Source organism: Camelus ferus, chromosome 1, assembly GCF_009834535.1.
Source record: "Camelus ferus isolate YT-003-E chromosome 1, BCGSAC_Cfer_1.0, whole genome shotgun sequence".
In the NCBI taxonomy this organism is placed as follows: Eukaryota; Metazoa; Chordata; class Mammalia; order Artiodactyla; family Camelidae; genus Camelus; species Camelus ferus.
In genome coordinates this window covers 113,749,288-113,763,781 of record NC_045696.1, presented here as the reverse complement: position 1 = coordinate 113,763,781, position 14,494 = coordinate 113,749,288, and the positions used below count along the sequence as shown (strand labels likewise).

General features: G+C 43.0%; 1 protein-coding gene across 3 annotated transcripts in view; it reads left to right on the top strand.

The window, feature by feature from the left end:
• The window catches only part of LOC102510161 (ubiquitin-conjugating enzyme E2 E2), a 326,227-nt gene extending 316,870 nt beyond the window's left edge, over window positions 1–9,357 (top strand). For all 3 annotated transcript variants that reach the window (XM_032488639.1, XM_032488643.1, XM_032488654.1), the window contains one exon: window positions 8,575–9,357. In XM_032488639.1, the coding sequence (XP_032344530.1) occupies window positions 8,575–8,672 (98 nt within the window). In that variant the 3' untranslated portion in view covers window positions 8,673–9,357. The remainder of the gene's footprint in view (window positions 1–8,574) is intronic.
• Window positions 9,358–14,494: the final 5,137 nt, after the last annotated feature.

Below are 14,494 nucleotides of genomic sequence, written 5' to 3'. Positions count from 1 at the left end.
GACCTGATCTCCTGTTTTTTGGACAAGCACAGTCTTGCCATCATGCCTTCTGGGTGACAGGTGTCAAAATGCTGCTTCACACTGGGTAGTTCAGAGAGCTCCCTTCCCAGCCCCTGGATGTGGGAGACCCAGCCCCAGCTCGACTTCCATGACTAAGCCCTTCCCCGTGGGTACGGTAACTGTCTAAGGACTGGCAGGGAGAAATAGCGGGGGTGTTACGTGCATATGTACATACATGTTTATTATACAGTTTACTGATGTTAAAGAATGTGTAGTTCACAATTTGCAGATAAAATAAAATATACAGTATTCTTTAGTGCAAATTCCACCTAGCCAATTGATTCTCAGAAGACTTAACAATGACTTCTGCAGTTGTAACTGACAAACGAGTGTCATTCAAATGTGAGTGCTGGGTAGTATTTTCATATAAGTTAAGAACTAAGACAAAAGTGAGATAAAGAAGGGGTATCAGAAGTACAATTGTTAGTGTGGTGAGCAACTGCTTTCTGAATCAGATAATAGGTTCATATGCTGGAAGAGTACATCCTCCAGTTTTTACTGTTAACAGTGTAAGACTCTAGACGTGGTACACTTTTAAATTTAATCTGCACTATTAGCATTTTCTCCACCACTTTCTTAAATGCAGATGATCAACAAAACAGCAAAGTCCTAATTTGTAGCACTTGCCAATTTCAAGCTACTTATGCGACCTTACTGAGTGCTTAATTGGGACAAGACGCACAGGAGCACACTATTTTTTCCACCACACGGATAGAGTAGACGTAAGAAAAACTCTGACAATAAATAATAGCAGTGAAATAATTAAGAAATGATGAGTTTTAAGTATTGATTACCTTTGTTTATTAATTTTTTTAATGGAACTTGATGTAATTTAATTTTTGAGAATGACTGTTTCAGTTTCTAAAAATTTAAAAATTGGCTGCCCGGCTGGCTCTGGAATATGACTGCCCTTGCACACAGCATCCTCCAAAGCTCCTCTCTGCTCCAGGCCCCCTCCCCTGGGGTGCCGACCTCCTGATGAGATGCAGAGAGACATCTTGGCTCTCCCTCGCTCCACTCAGCTCATCGGCAGGCCAGCTGCCTTGCACCCCGGGTCCGGCTTAACTCTCCACCAGGGACAGCTCCAGAGTCTCCTTACAGGCATCCCTAGCCTTTACTAGTGAGCCTCTTGGTACCCTCCTCCATTTTTGTGGTGGCGGGAGGACGGGAGATGGGGAAGCTGATGACTGCACACACCACACTCCCAAACAGGAAGCTCACTGTGCCCACAAACCCCGTTTGTTTGGGGTTTTTTTTAAGGGAAGTAAGCCTTTATTTCCTTGTTTCACAAATAAAGCTGGCTGAGTTGGTTGCTTTTTGGTGATTAGTCAGAGGCCAAATCCCACATCCTCATCTAACTCCTGAGACTCTTCCTCTGCTTCACCCTTGGCTGGGGCTGCAGCGGGTGTGGAAGCGGCCATGAGGTCAGCAGCCGCAAATGCAGATGGAACAGCCAAGAAGGCCTTGACCTTTTCAGCAAGTGGGGAGGTGAAATCAGTCGCCACAGACAAAGGCAGGACCCGCTGGTGCCCACTGATGATGGAAGGGGGTCCAGATGCAACCGCTGGGTAACTAGTCTGCAGATGGACGCCAGCGACGTGGCGGACACCTGCCAGGAAGTGAGAGTGCACAGTCTCCTCCGTGACGTCAGCACTTCAGGGTTGTAGATGCTGCCCATTGTCAAGCACCTGCTGGGTGATCAGCCCATAGGAGAACGGGGAGACATGCAGCCACTTAGCAATGTGGCTTCACTGGCTCCCAGTTGGTCTCCAGCCTTAATCAGCTGCACATCATTCAGGATGTCAGTGGTGCCCTTGGAGAGTTCGATGATGATACCTAACGCCTGGAAGAAGGGGGTCTTCTCAGGCCAGGCCCAGTGTTCTGGGAGGGCCCAGTGACTTTACCCAGGGCCATGGCACCAGCACAGGCGGCAGCTGGCACCTTAATGGCCAGCAGCATGTCCCTGATCTCAGTGAGGTCCTCCTTGGTGAACACAAAGCCCACATTCCCCTGGATGTGTGGCGGCAGTTTCTCCAGAGCTGGGTGGTTTTGCAGGTACCCTCAGATGGCCTTGCCCGCCAGCACCACAGCCTTCCCTCAGAGGGACACGCGGCTCTGCTGCGTCTGCTTGGAGCCCACATTGTCTGCTCCCACGATGAAGCATTTAGGATAACATCCAGAAGTTGGATGATCTTTAGAGAGTAATTGGACTTCCAGGTCCCTCTTTCTTCCCTGGGTATCCCAGCAGTGCATGAGGGATGACCACACAAAGTTTAAGGACGATGTCACTCACACAACGGTGCCTGGTGAAAGGAGGGCGTTTTCCCATGGATTTCTGGGGCCATCAGAGCCAGCTCACCTTCTCCCAGTGAGCTCTGAGGAAGGTATTAATGTCTCTTTAGAAGCTGGATTATCCCTACCTCTTTTAGCATCCCTATTTATTAATTCTGCAGTTACAGCATATCTTGCTAGACGTGTATGCAGTTTTATTTAGCATTCTCAATTTTAAACCTAGCTGGATAACATTCACCATTTTCTTTAAATCAGAGACATGATCATTTTCTCCCTAAATCACTTTATTAGACACGTACACACTATATAAATCTTTTGGGGGTACTTAATCTTTCTAGCCTGGGTTAGATCTATAATTAATAGTCTGGTTTTTCCACATTCCAAAATACAAAAACCTTAACTTTGTCCTACTCACTTGATTTTTAATGAGTAGACCCTGAGGGATTCAGATATTCCTAAATCTTGATAACATTCTTCAAAGAGACATGAAATGCCTATAGCCCTGGGGAGAAATAGCTTTAACTGCTCCAAGTCTAGCCTCATCAAGATTACAGTTCTCCAGATACAGTGTCACTGAACAAAAGAAACGGCGAAGGATGAGAACTTACCCCACCAGATATCAAACACACTATGAAACCTCAGCGAGAAAAACAGGAGGAGCAAATAAAGCAAAAAGCAAATTAATCCAATTTCAAGACTATCAAATGGAGAATCCAGTCCAGGTACATGTGGGGACTCATGTGTGGGATAAACTAGCATCGCACAGACGGTTACTCATGTAAATATAGGAGATTATTTCTCAATTCCTGGAGTGAATGGAGAAGGCCTTTGTCAATAAACATGACATCAAACTAAAAAAATATTAAGGAAAGACTGACTTATCTAACTGCTTTAAAACTTTAAACTTACAACGGCAAGAGACATCATAAACTAGCTTAAAGGACAAATGATTGGAAGAAAGTATTTCCTCCATGCACAATAGATAAAAGTATTAGCCTTAGTGGGGCACTGAGTTTATTTTGGCTGAACACTGCCAGCCAGTGTGAACATCAATGAACAGCCTCAGGCAAGGATGAATGTTCCCACTGAAAAATGATCTTCTGAGATACAAGAATAAATATGAAATTGTATTTTAAGACTCTAAGTAGTACTATAATATTATTATTAAAAATTAAGTATGTTTTTAAAGTTTGTCGTGATGATGTAGCAGTACAGTTTCTCAGCACCGCCAGCTGCTGGGCGGCCCCTCCTCACGGGTGCAGGGCTTAGGCAGATGCTTCCCCTGATGGAAAGCAGGGGTCCCTTTGGCTGTGTCTGCCAGCGTGGGCTACTGAGAACGGCGGGTTTGGTCTCAGATCAGTGAGCTTTCCTTCTTCTCTAATGGTAACAGAAAGGTAAAGACGTCCCTCCTCAGCTTCCAGACTGGCAGTCTTGGCAGCTGTCACGTGATCACAGTGCAGGGTCCATGCTTAAAGACAGTGTCTTCTGTGTAGAAAACGAACTTATGGTTACAGGGAGGGGTTGGGGAGGGACAAATTGGGAGTTCAAGATTTGCAGATACTAATTGCTATATATAAAATAAACGAGGTCCTACTGTATAGTGCAGGGAACTGTATTCAGTATCTTGTAGTAACCTATAATGAAAAAGAGCATGAAAACAAATATATGTACATGTATGACTGAAACAGTATGCTGTGCACCAGAAATTGACACAACATTGTAAACTGACTATATGTCAATTAATAAATTAGTTAATTAATTTTTTTGAATAAGACAGTGTCTTCTGAAGGTTTAAGAAACAAACAGAAGATTTTTGCCCTCACATTAACAGGTAAACAGAAGTGGGGCACAGAAGCCTGCTAGGAAGCCCCCAGAAGCATCTGCTGAGCTAAATGTTGAGAAGTGAGCAGCCGCCCAGCAGGCGCAGAAAGCAGCTGGAAGGAGCGGGGCCTCTTGGAAAAGCCTTGAGTCCTTGATTCTGATTTAAAGCGTAGATGGAAGAAGCCAGAAAAAGTGGGTCTAGATCGTGATGTTCTTGGGAGCCATACTGAGGACTGCGGATTTTATCTGTAGAGAATGTCTTCAGGAAGACCAGGCAGATTTATATTTTTCAAGGATGCCCGTGAATATTCATGTGCCTGCCTTCATTTTGCAAGTGATAAAAAATTTTGTATGTGCCTTACAATAATCAGTTCATTTACTTCTTGTAACAGCTATGGGGCAGGTCACTGTTTTTGTCTCCATTTTGCAGTTGAGGGAACTGAGGCAAAGGTTAAATCCTTTGCCTAGCATGACGCGGTTATCGGTGGAACAAAGGCAGGCAGTCTGGACCCCACCTCTTTCCTATCTTACACTGTTTTTGCTTGTGTCTCTTTAAGAACATATATGTTTTCTTGAGAAAAGGGAGTCAAAAAAATTTTTTTCCATGTGATTTCTTCCATGCCACCTACCAAGATAGAATGTTCTTTGGCTTCTAAATAGAATCACTTGGGCAGCTCAGCTTCCCCGCTCCCTCTAACCCTGCAGCTGCTCCTTGGCCCCGTTAGTCTTGATCCCTGTGTCCCTCCTTTTCTGGACAGGCTAGGAACTCTCTTGGCTTCCAGTGTTGCCAGCATAGCCCCAGCCAGGAGAGGCGAGGCTTGAGACAGGGTGGCAGGGGTTGCCTGAGCCTTTCTCTTCTGAATCAGTGGTGCCTATGCCACTAATCTCCACAACAGGGGAGAGGAGACAGAGCACTCAGTAAGGTCACCTTGCACTCACCTGCAAATAATCCTGATGGTCGTTCAGTCCACCACCATCATTTACTGAACAGCACCTCCTCAGGTGCCCGGGGCCGGGTTGGGAGGTGGAGGTGAGACAGGGAAGTAGAAATGAAGGGAAAAGAAGGTGTGTAGGCCACGATCGGTGATTTTTCCATCCCGGGTTCTCATCCAGGCTACGTTTCATCACTAGTATTGTGTCAACAAATGGTGGCATGATTCTTATAAGCAGATGTGGCGCTGTGGCTTAGAGGTCTAGTTGATAGAAGGCGTTGTGTACCCACCTCCCACCCCATGATTTTCCATTGACCACACTGTAAATCCTGTACGTCTGCCTCAGGGACCCTCTAATAGGTGCCACACTGCTAACTGCAAGGATCAAATATTCATAATCAGCGAACCCTGTGCTGTGAGAAGAGCAAAGTATCAACATGCACCTCTTTTCAAAAATTCAAATAATTGCTGAACAAAGGCAGAAAATGCAGGAGACTTCGATTTCAATTTACTTATTCACCGATGAACCTCGTGGTTTTTCTTTAGCAGAGGAGGAAGGCTGATAGATGATATCTCAAAGACTGGTAAAGACTTGGGGAGTAGTAACAACCTAGAAACCAAAATGATGGGAAAATTTTCCTTCTATTTTAGAAAAATTGTTCGAGAAAATCAGGTTGAATAATTTGTTGGACATTGTTATTTCATCCCTGACATACCTGTATCCATGAAACATGAAGCCTTGTAATGAGATTCAACCTTACTTCAGGTCATTATTATAAATATACTACAAAAAAAAAAGTGTCTTATTCCCCCTAATTCACTGTAGTAGTCACTGGATGCACTTTTATTGCATAGTTTCGATTCAGTTAACTTGGGGTCTTAACTTTCTTCTATTCAGCAAAACATTTTAGCATTTAAAACTTTGATAACACATGATTTTTAAATTCCTTCATTTTACACTTTTATTACTTCATTTATACTTTAAATTTAAGATTTGCATAAATTTACAAAAATGCAAGCATAATAATGTTCTTCACAGCATTATTTATAAAGCAAAAAAATTGGAAAGAATCCAAATGTCTCTAAACAGGAAACTGGTTATTAATTCAGAATAATATTAAAAATGATGCACAGAGAATATAGTCAGTGTTTTATAATAACTTTGTATGGAGTATAATCTATAAAAAATATTGAGTTACTATGTTGTACACCTGAAACTAACGTAGTATAAGTCAACTATACTTCAATTAAAAAAAAATAAAAATGATGAAGTAGGTCTGTAACTATTGATATAAAAAGTTATTCACCATATAGTGAGTTTTTTTAAAGATTACAAAAGCAGGCTGTTATCTTTTTTTTAATTGTATGTTTAGAAAAGAAGTCTAGGAAGATGTAAGTCAAAATGTTAACAGTGTGACTGACTCTCAGTGAATCTGCAGACGGTTTTCAGTTACAACTTTCTGTCTTGTGTGTTGTGTAAGGTGACTTCCTAAATTATTAATTATCATTTTTATATATAGCATGTATAATTTTGCAGATGGAAAAATATTTTTCTGTTTAAAATTAAACTTGAAAAGGTACAAGGAACTCTGAAAGAAGTTTACTGTTAATTATTTAAGCATATAAAAAATTTCTGCATGGTGCACATTAAATCAGCACTCTCACCTGTTTTTGAACTTTTCCCCCTTCCGTACCTGCTGAAATGCTATTAACACCTTCCCCATCCCACGCCTGTTGCTCCTTGTCCTTCATCTGTCCCGCTCCCCCTCCTTTGAGCTGAAACAGCAGACTCTTCTCCTCAGTATACCCATTCTCCATGAGGATGGGTTTGAGGTAGAACATTAAAATTGGCGGTCATCCTTAAGCCTGTCCTTTACCTAGACCAGTCAGTTAGGAAGTACCGATGAATCGTTGGTGCGTGTCACTGGTGAAGAGTGTACTTGATCAGACAGCTTGTCTGGAGTGACACGGACGTACGCTCTACTGAGGGTGCCTAAGTTCCGCCCAAGGCTTTGCATTCCAGAAACTGGAACAAGGTGGTTTTCTTCTTCAAAGGCAGAAAAAAATGTGACTCAGATCTCTCTTTGGCTCTTTTTAGACTCTAATAAGGTCATTACTTAGTCTGAACTGAAAGACCACAATTTTTTTTAAAGAATCTTGCCAATTCCCAGGTGTTTTGTGTCTGCCTTTGGTACTGCTGGTTTTGATCATCTTGAACCCTGGCCGGGTTGGCTCAAGTGCTAGTTTCACCATTTGGGCAAGGGAAGGACAAGATCACAAAGAGCAGGCAGAGAGGCAGACGTTCTGAACAAACCTATGTACTGGGGAGTCTATTCATTGTGGTGTATAGTGAATATAAGAAACTGGTCTCTCCCTAGAATAATTATAGCAAGTTAGGACAGGTGCAGGAAAACTTACGCAAGGTTTGTTCAAACTTCAGCAGAGTCTTGGGAGGACTTTGAAAGGCCTTGTTACCATCAGCCTCATCAGGTCATTAAAAGGCAATGTTTCTTTTATTCCTTGATTACTGAGAGCATGCTCCTGGGTCTTCCTAGAGTCTCAGAGTCTTCCCGAGGTACGGGGTGGTGGTAGACCTCAGGCGCACTTCCATGGCCTTTACGTATCTTTTTCATATTTAACATTAGCTTTTGCTAATTTTTTCCCCTTTTCCCTTTTGGTTCCTTCTTACCCACTTTCTCTAATGCAGCTGAATTCTCAACACCAAAAATACAGGAACTAAAACTCAAGGATGAAGTGAAATTAGAGAATGGAGAGAAACGGGTGGATTCTGGGATCTTCAGAAACCTAAATTACATTTTTTAAAATTGCTTTGGTTGTTTCCATCTGGGGGGAGCCCTGTCCCAGGAAGCCCCCATGTCGGAGCCTGTTCATCCCTCGCTCAGCTGGGACAGCCCCCTCCAATGTGTTAAAGTTTCCGGACGCGGAAAGTCAGCGCTTGCTAACATCTATCAGTTTTTCTTTAACAGAGAGCTTCGTGGATTTTGATGTCCTCAAATTTAGAGACAGGAGCGGCCTCTCGCCCGGTGTCACTGGGTCTCACCGACGGCTGCTGCTGGGCTGTTCAGCTTAGGTCGGCCACTGCCCGGGAATAACCCGAATCAAGGCGTCCCCCTTCCCCCACCGCCCACCTGCATTTTCTCGGTCAAATGAAGGTCTGCTTGAAGACAAGGGGAGGCGGGGGCGGGGGGAGTACTGTGGGGACAGGGAGTCAGCTGGTCAGGAAATAGGACAGGAGATATCAGTAAAAGCACAGGCAGATGCCCTTTGGGCTGCGGGGGGTGAGATGTGGTCTGAGGCGCAGGTCGATGCTAAGGTGACGCGGTTCCAGGTCCGAGCGCATCACCTCGTCTCTCTGCACACTCCTTGAACCAGACGCTCCTCTCTTCCCCGACTTGGAAGAGGAAAGGGTGCTGGTGTTGACTGACTCCTGACTCTGCTTCCTTTCCAGCTGACCCGCTGGTGGGCAGCATCGCCACACAGTACATGACCAACAGGGCGGAGCACGACCGGATGGCCAGACAGTGGACCAAGCGGTACGCCACATAGGGTCGGTGTCCCCGCACCTCGGCTCTGGTGGTCTTATTTTTATTACACTTTGAACCGTTTTGTGATGGAATGTCATGCCCCCCACCCTGTTCCTTTGTTCTCCCTCCCCATCCCTTCGCGTTTAGTTCCCTTTTTAATTTCTATTAACTTGAAAGATTTGGGGTTTTTTTTTTCTTTTTTCCCACCTCAGCGTGGCTGGGAACTTTCGTTTTCAGTGCAAACAATGTTGGATCTGTCGTAATAAGAGCTTTCTTACAAAGCTTTGTATTACCGTGTGGTTTTGTTTTTGGTTTTTTGGTTTTTTGGGGTCGTTTTATTTTGATTTTTTTTTTTCCTTTTATGTGATCTTCGGGAAAACACAGATTCAGAGTTATATCTCGTTTCTACTTAAATGTAGTGCTTAGGGTTAATTTTTTTGTACTGAAGTCTTTATTGGTGGGTGCATGCCACTGGGAACAAGTTTTTGTAAAAAAGCTTCAATCAGAATCACTGTGCATTACTGAGACTCTGTTTATCACTAGCCTTCTGTCCCCAGGCAGAAGACTATTGAACAAAATAATATGTATTTTGATTTACTTAAAGTGCTTGTAAATTTCTTAGGGACCTGCCACTTTTGACTGTGGATCAGTTGATGTACACTTGTATTATTAAAGCACTCAATAAATCACTGTGGCTGATAAATGCACTTCTGGTAACCCAGCGTTTGCTTTGCATCCTAGTCGCCGGCTGAGCCCTACGTACGAGGCTTGTTTAATTCAATTACAGATTTGAGTGTATTTTTCTTGTATTTCTGAGTGTATTTCTCAAACCTCGAATATTTCTTCACAGTCAAGTTGCTTAACATGTGGAATTTCCCCAGCTGTCAATAGCCTGATGATCTGATGGTTGTTTCAGATCCCTGTGGTTTTACATCTTGGCTGGATGGCACTTTCTCATGGACATCTTTCCTGTTACAACTGTCTTTAGGCAACAGTTAAAAATGTGTGACTCCAAAAACCGGCTTCTGGTGAAAGTGAAGTCTGAGGTGATCGTGGTGTTAGGTTCCTTTTTAATTTATTTCTCTCCTTTTTTTTCTCTTAAGATTGTTCTAATGATTGCCCTTGAGTTTGGGGGTGTTTTTTCTCCATAATTTTAGTGGAAGAAGTAAACTCCACTTGTGTTAATCACGGCTAGCACAGTCAGTGACAAGGGTATGTCTGTCTGACTTTGACCTTCAGCTATTTTAGGGATGCAGCTAAGGAGGCAGAGGAAACTCGTGTGTGGTGCAGCTTGAAAACCACACTGACATGCTGATTGATATTCAAGGTTCTTTGTGTTACAAGGCATGTTGGAAACTCCTGCTTCCGCTAATTACAGTTACAAGCCCACCATACAGCTTGGTCTAGTTTAAGGACCATCTTTCCTGATCAATAATAGGATTTACAAATGTAAGTCATTTACCTCTAAATATTTCTGATTGAAATTTTAGTATCTTTATCTGAAACGTTTTAAATATCTGATTTAGAAGGTGCAGCTTTTGTTGGGTTTTAATGGTTAAAAAGAAATCCTAAAGAAAATATGTCTTAATATTGAAAATGTTACTTTTAAACTCAAGTACCTATGGATTTTTTTTAAATAACAATTTTACCATTCATTTTATTTGGAAACACGTTCCAGCATACCACAACACTGGATGGCCTCGGTTCCAACTACTCAATTCTGTAGTTGTAGCCAGAGTAACCACAGACAATACATATGAATGAGTACAGCTGTGTTCCAAGAAAACTTTATTAACACAGCAGTCAATAGCCAGATTTAGCCAGTAAGTTGTAGTCTTCCACTGCCCGTTACAGACCACCATAGACTGGGGGGAAAAAGTCAGATTACTGTGTGTTTAACATCTCTTTCCTTAAAAATAAGCAAATAAATAAATAAATAAATGTCTTTCCTTAAAATAATATAAACATAATTAATATAATACAAGATTAATTTTTTGAAAACTACCCAGAATATTTTATTCCCTACAGACTTTCTCACCACAAGGGTTTTTATGTTTACTTTAATACCTTAGATTAAAAAAATTGAACTCTAAAAACATTGAACCATTTTATTTGAAATTTTATTAAACTTTTTTTTTTTTTTTTTTTTTTTTTTGCTTTTGACTGATTCAACCAGACTCGGGATATTAATACTGACTTTTATAGACAATATTTAAATTCAGTTTGCCTTTCTTCTTTTAAAATGTCAACTCCATTGGACACACATTTTAAATGATATATCCAATATATTTCATCTACATCTCATATCTGGTTGTACTTCAGATCATTTTAAAATCTGTGTTATTTGGGAGCCTAAGATTATAACAATTCTAGTAGGAAATCCTATCACAAATCCATGTTTGCTATTCCATGAGCCATTTTCAGGTTTTATGTCAATTTGATATGAAGAGTCTATAAAACTTCTTTCCTTATGTTATGAACTCCAAGTACTTAATGACAAACAAATGTACCCCCCACCTTCAAACTGGGAAAGCTGGAGACACTCCAGAGAGACCAACAAACTCTTAGTTGAGCCTGTTAAGTCTAGATTCCAGATAACATGGGAATTTTACTTGAAATCTGTAATCACAGCAGGCAATACAGTTCTAATAAGTTTTCAATAATGTTTGTAAAATAAGATTTGGGAGTAGTTTGGCACTCAGAAAGCTAAATAACTTTGCTAATCATTATGGGAGTAACATTGACTTTGTACCCTAATATTATTTAACTTTCCAAACCGATGTTTGCTAGTTGTGGTATCTTGTAGCTTTGTTAAATAAAAATGTTAGCAGATCTTTGACTGAAGCAGGGCCATTGGTCATTGAGAAAGTAGTTCGAAATGATATTTATTGATCTTAAATAATTTAGAAGGTTGTGGCTTCAATTTGTCATCAAACTGCAAATAAATAGAACATTGTTCATTTGTTCCTCTACAAGAGTCCATTGAAGATAGCAAATGCAGAGGTAATCAAAGTTTTCTCTTTTTTTTTCTGCTTAAAACTTTACTAATTTAAAGCATTTATTCAGGAAAGTTTTCTAAAATGGATTGCACTTTGTTGCCATTTTTTTTTCCTCGATCTTTTCTTCTTATTCCAAGATGAGAGAATAAACCTAGAAGTTTATCCTGGAATACTGGTTTGGGAATTATGAAGAAAGGAAATATTTACTCGGAATTTACTGTACACCAGGCCGTATGTTACCTTATAAGACCTGAGCCTAGCCCTGTAGGGTGAAGGTGGCTGTCACAGTCTGAACATTTATGTTCCCCCAAATTTGTGTATTGAAACCTAATCCCCAAGGTGATGGCATGATGAGGCGGGCCTTTGGGAGGTGACTGGGTGACAAGGGCAGAGCCCTCGTGGCTGGGATCAGTGGTTTTATACAAGAAACCCCAGAGCTCCCTTCCATCACGTGAGGACACAGTGAGAAGCTGCAGTCTACAGCCAGGAAGAGGGCCTGCACCAGAACCCAACCACCTTCGTGTCTGAGCTTGGACTTCCAGCCTCCAGATCTGGGAGAAATAAGTTTGCATTGTTGATAAGCCACCCAGCATGTGGCTCATACAGCAGCCTGAACAGACTAAGACAGTGGCCCTCCGTCATGCCCAGCAAACAGGGTACTATAGTGAGACTCCCACCCAAGCGTGTGACACCGGACCCTTGCCATCAATTAAAAAACCACATATGACCACACTATGAAAATTAATTGGTATAATTCAGTCTTAGAGTCAATGGGCTGTACAAGTTTTAGGTGCTGGGGGGTTTGCCATCTTCAATAAATTGGGGAAAATATCGAAGGAGGTGCAGACCTGGTATTAGGTGGGAGATCAAACAGCACTTCCAGTCTATAAGCTGCCGCCTTATGATTGGTCCAGCCGTGGGGTGACGTCACTTGGGAGACCTTGAATGACTCTGCATCTCTGTGCTGCAATAATGGGGCTGTTAACTCTTATCACACTTGGCAGTTTTTCATGTCTCTGTAATAATCTGTGCTTTAAAAAGAGCTGTGTTCAGAGTTAATACTAAAAACAGTTGAAATTGTACAAAGGAGCCCTAACAGAGGATCCTGGCCCACCCATGTATTTTATTTCAAAGTAGCTTTGTAACCTATCAAAGTGTCCCTTCTGTACCAGGCTTTTGGGGGTGCGGGGTGGGCCTCCAGCCACACGGGCATGTCCCATATCCTAAAGTAGGTCTGTCGTTGTTCTCAGAGGAGACCTACAGCAGGCCGGGTTGTCTGCTGAACCACAGCACTTTAAGCTCCATCAGATGTGGGAACTCTTGGATTTGACAGCGGCCTCGGGGGACTTCCCGTGGATGTGCCTTTGCCTCCTCCGTGCTCCCGCTGGGCCTGGAACGTTCCTCCTCCACTCTCACGTTTCCGCCATGAGCACTGGTGACGTGCAGCAGGGTGACCCGCTTACCCCTGCTGGGGTGGGGCACCCCCCGTTTTAAAACAGAAAGTCACATGTCAGTCTGGGACAAACCAGGACTGGTACGAGCTTTTGGACCAGGACTCAATTTCAGCCAAAGGGCGCAGGCATTACACAGGGCCGGTGTGGCTCGCAGAAATGTTTTACTTGAGGAATAGGGTTTTATTTGATGTACAGAGATCCTTTTAGAAGAGATGTGCCCTCCACAGCCGCAGGAAGTCCTGTGTATTCTGCTCTCTCTGGCTTTCACACCCCGACATCTTCACTCAGTCCCTGCTTCTAGGGGCCAATGAGAGATTTAAACCAGCTGCAGTCTCTCTTTACATCTTGAAACGTGACTACAGGTATGTATGCCTTTCTCTGAGGCATGTTACTGACTACTAATGAGTAGTCTTAAGCATAATATGCCTTTTGAGAGGATTTTTTTTTAAAGAGAAATTCCTGAATTTCAAAAATCTCTCACATATGAGACCCACACAGGAAAATGCAGGAGATAATGTGATAGCTTGTCTCTCTTATGATCCATTTATATGTCTGCATAGTCCAAGTCGGGGCAACCCCAGCCACTCCAGAACACCCAGCATCACGGTTTCCAGTTCTGGTTGTAGAAAAACCTTACCCAGTAACCCCTGCATCTTGGAGGGCTGGTGTGCCCCCTGATCCTACTCATATCATCCCCTCCTCCCACACAACATTGTCCTCTCGTCCCTCTTTTAAAAAAATTAGTTGGGAAGTCAGAGTTCAAGATGACAGTCACATCCTGGTTTATAATAAATTTAGACCTTCTGAGAAATTCTGTCATGCTCTGCAACAGAAAAGGAGCAGATGCTTTACAGTTGGTGCTACTGGACACGCTGAGAAACACCAAGAGAAATTCTCCCATTTAATCTGTGGCACAGGGACAGTGCAGAGGAGCAGAGAGACCGCGCTCGCCGGGGACCGCCTGCCTGTGCTGAGGTTCCCTACGCGCAGGGTGATGACGTGCTCTGTGGTCTGTTCAGTCTCCAGCGTGGAACTCCAGACAAACAGACGAGGACGGCCCCACCGGGGTCTCCGATGGTTGCACTCCCATCCTTTAGGTGGACAAACAGCTCCCAAGTAATAGGATTTAAAATCAAAGCAGGGGTCACGTCACCAAGATGGTGACGTAGGTCCTTCCTGACTGCCCTCCCCTTACAAGAAGAACAATTAACCACTCTTCAAGAGCAAGACACAGCTGAGAGAGTCCTGGAACGTGGGGTGAGGCTAAAACACTCCTGAACCCCAGAGACCAAGACAGACACACTGAAAGGTGAGAGAATCAGTACACGCTGACCACACAGCCCCTCCCCGAACAGCGCAGCACCACGCAGACAGGTCACCCCTGATCCTGG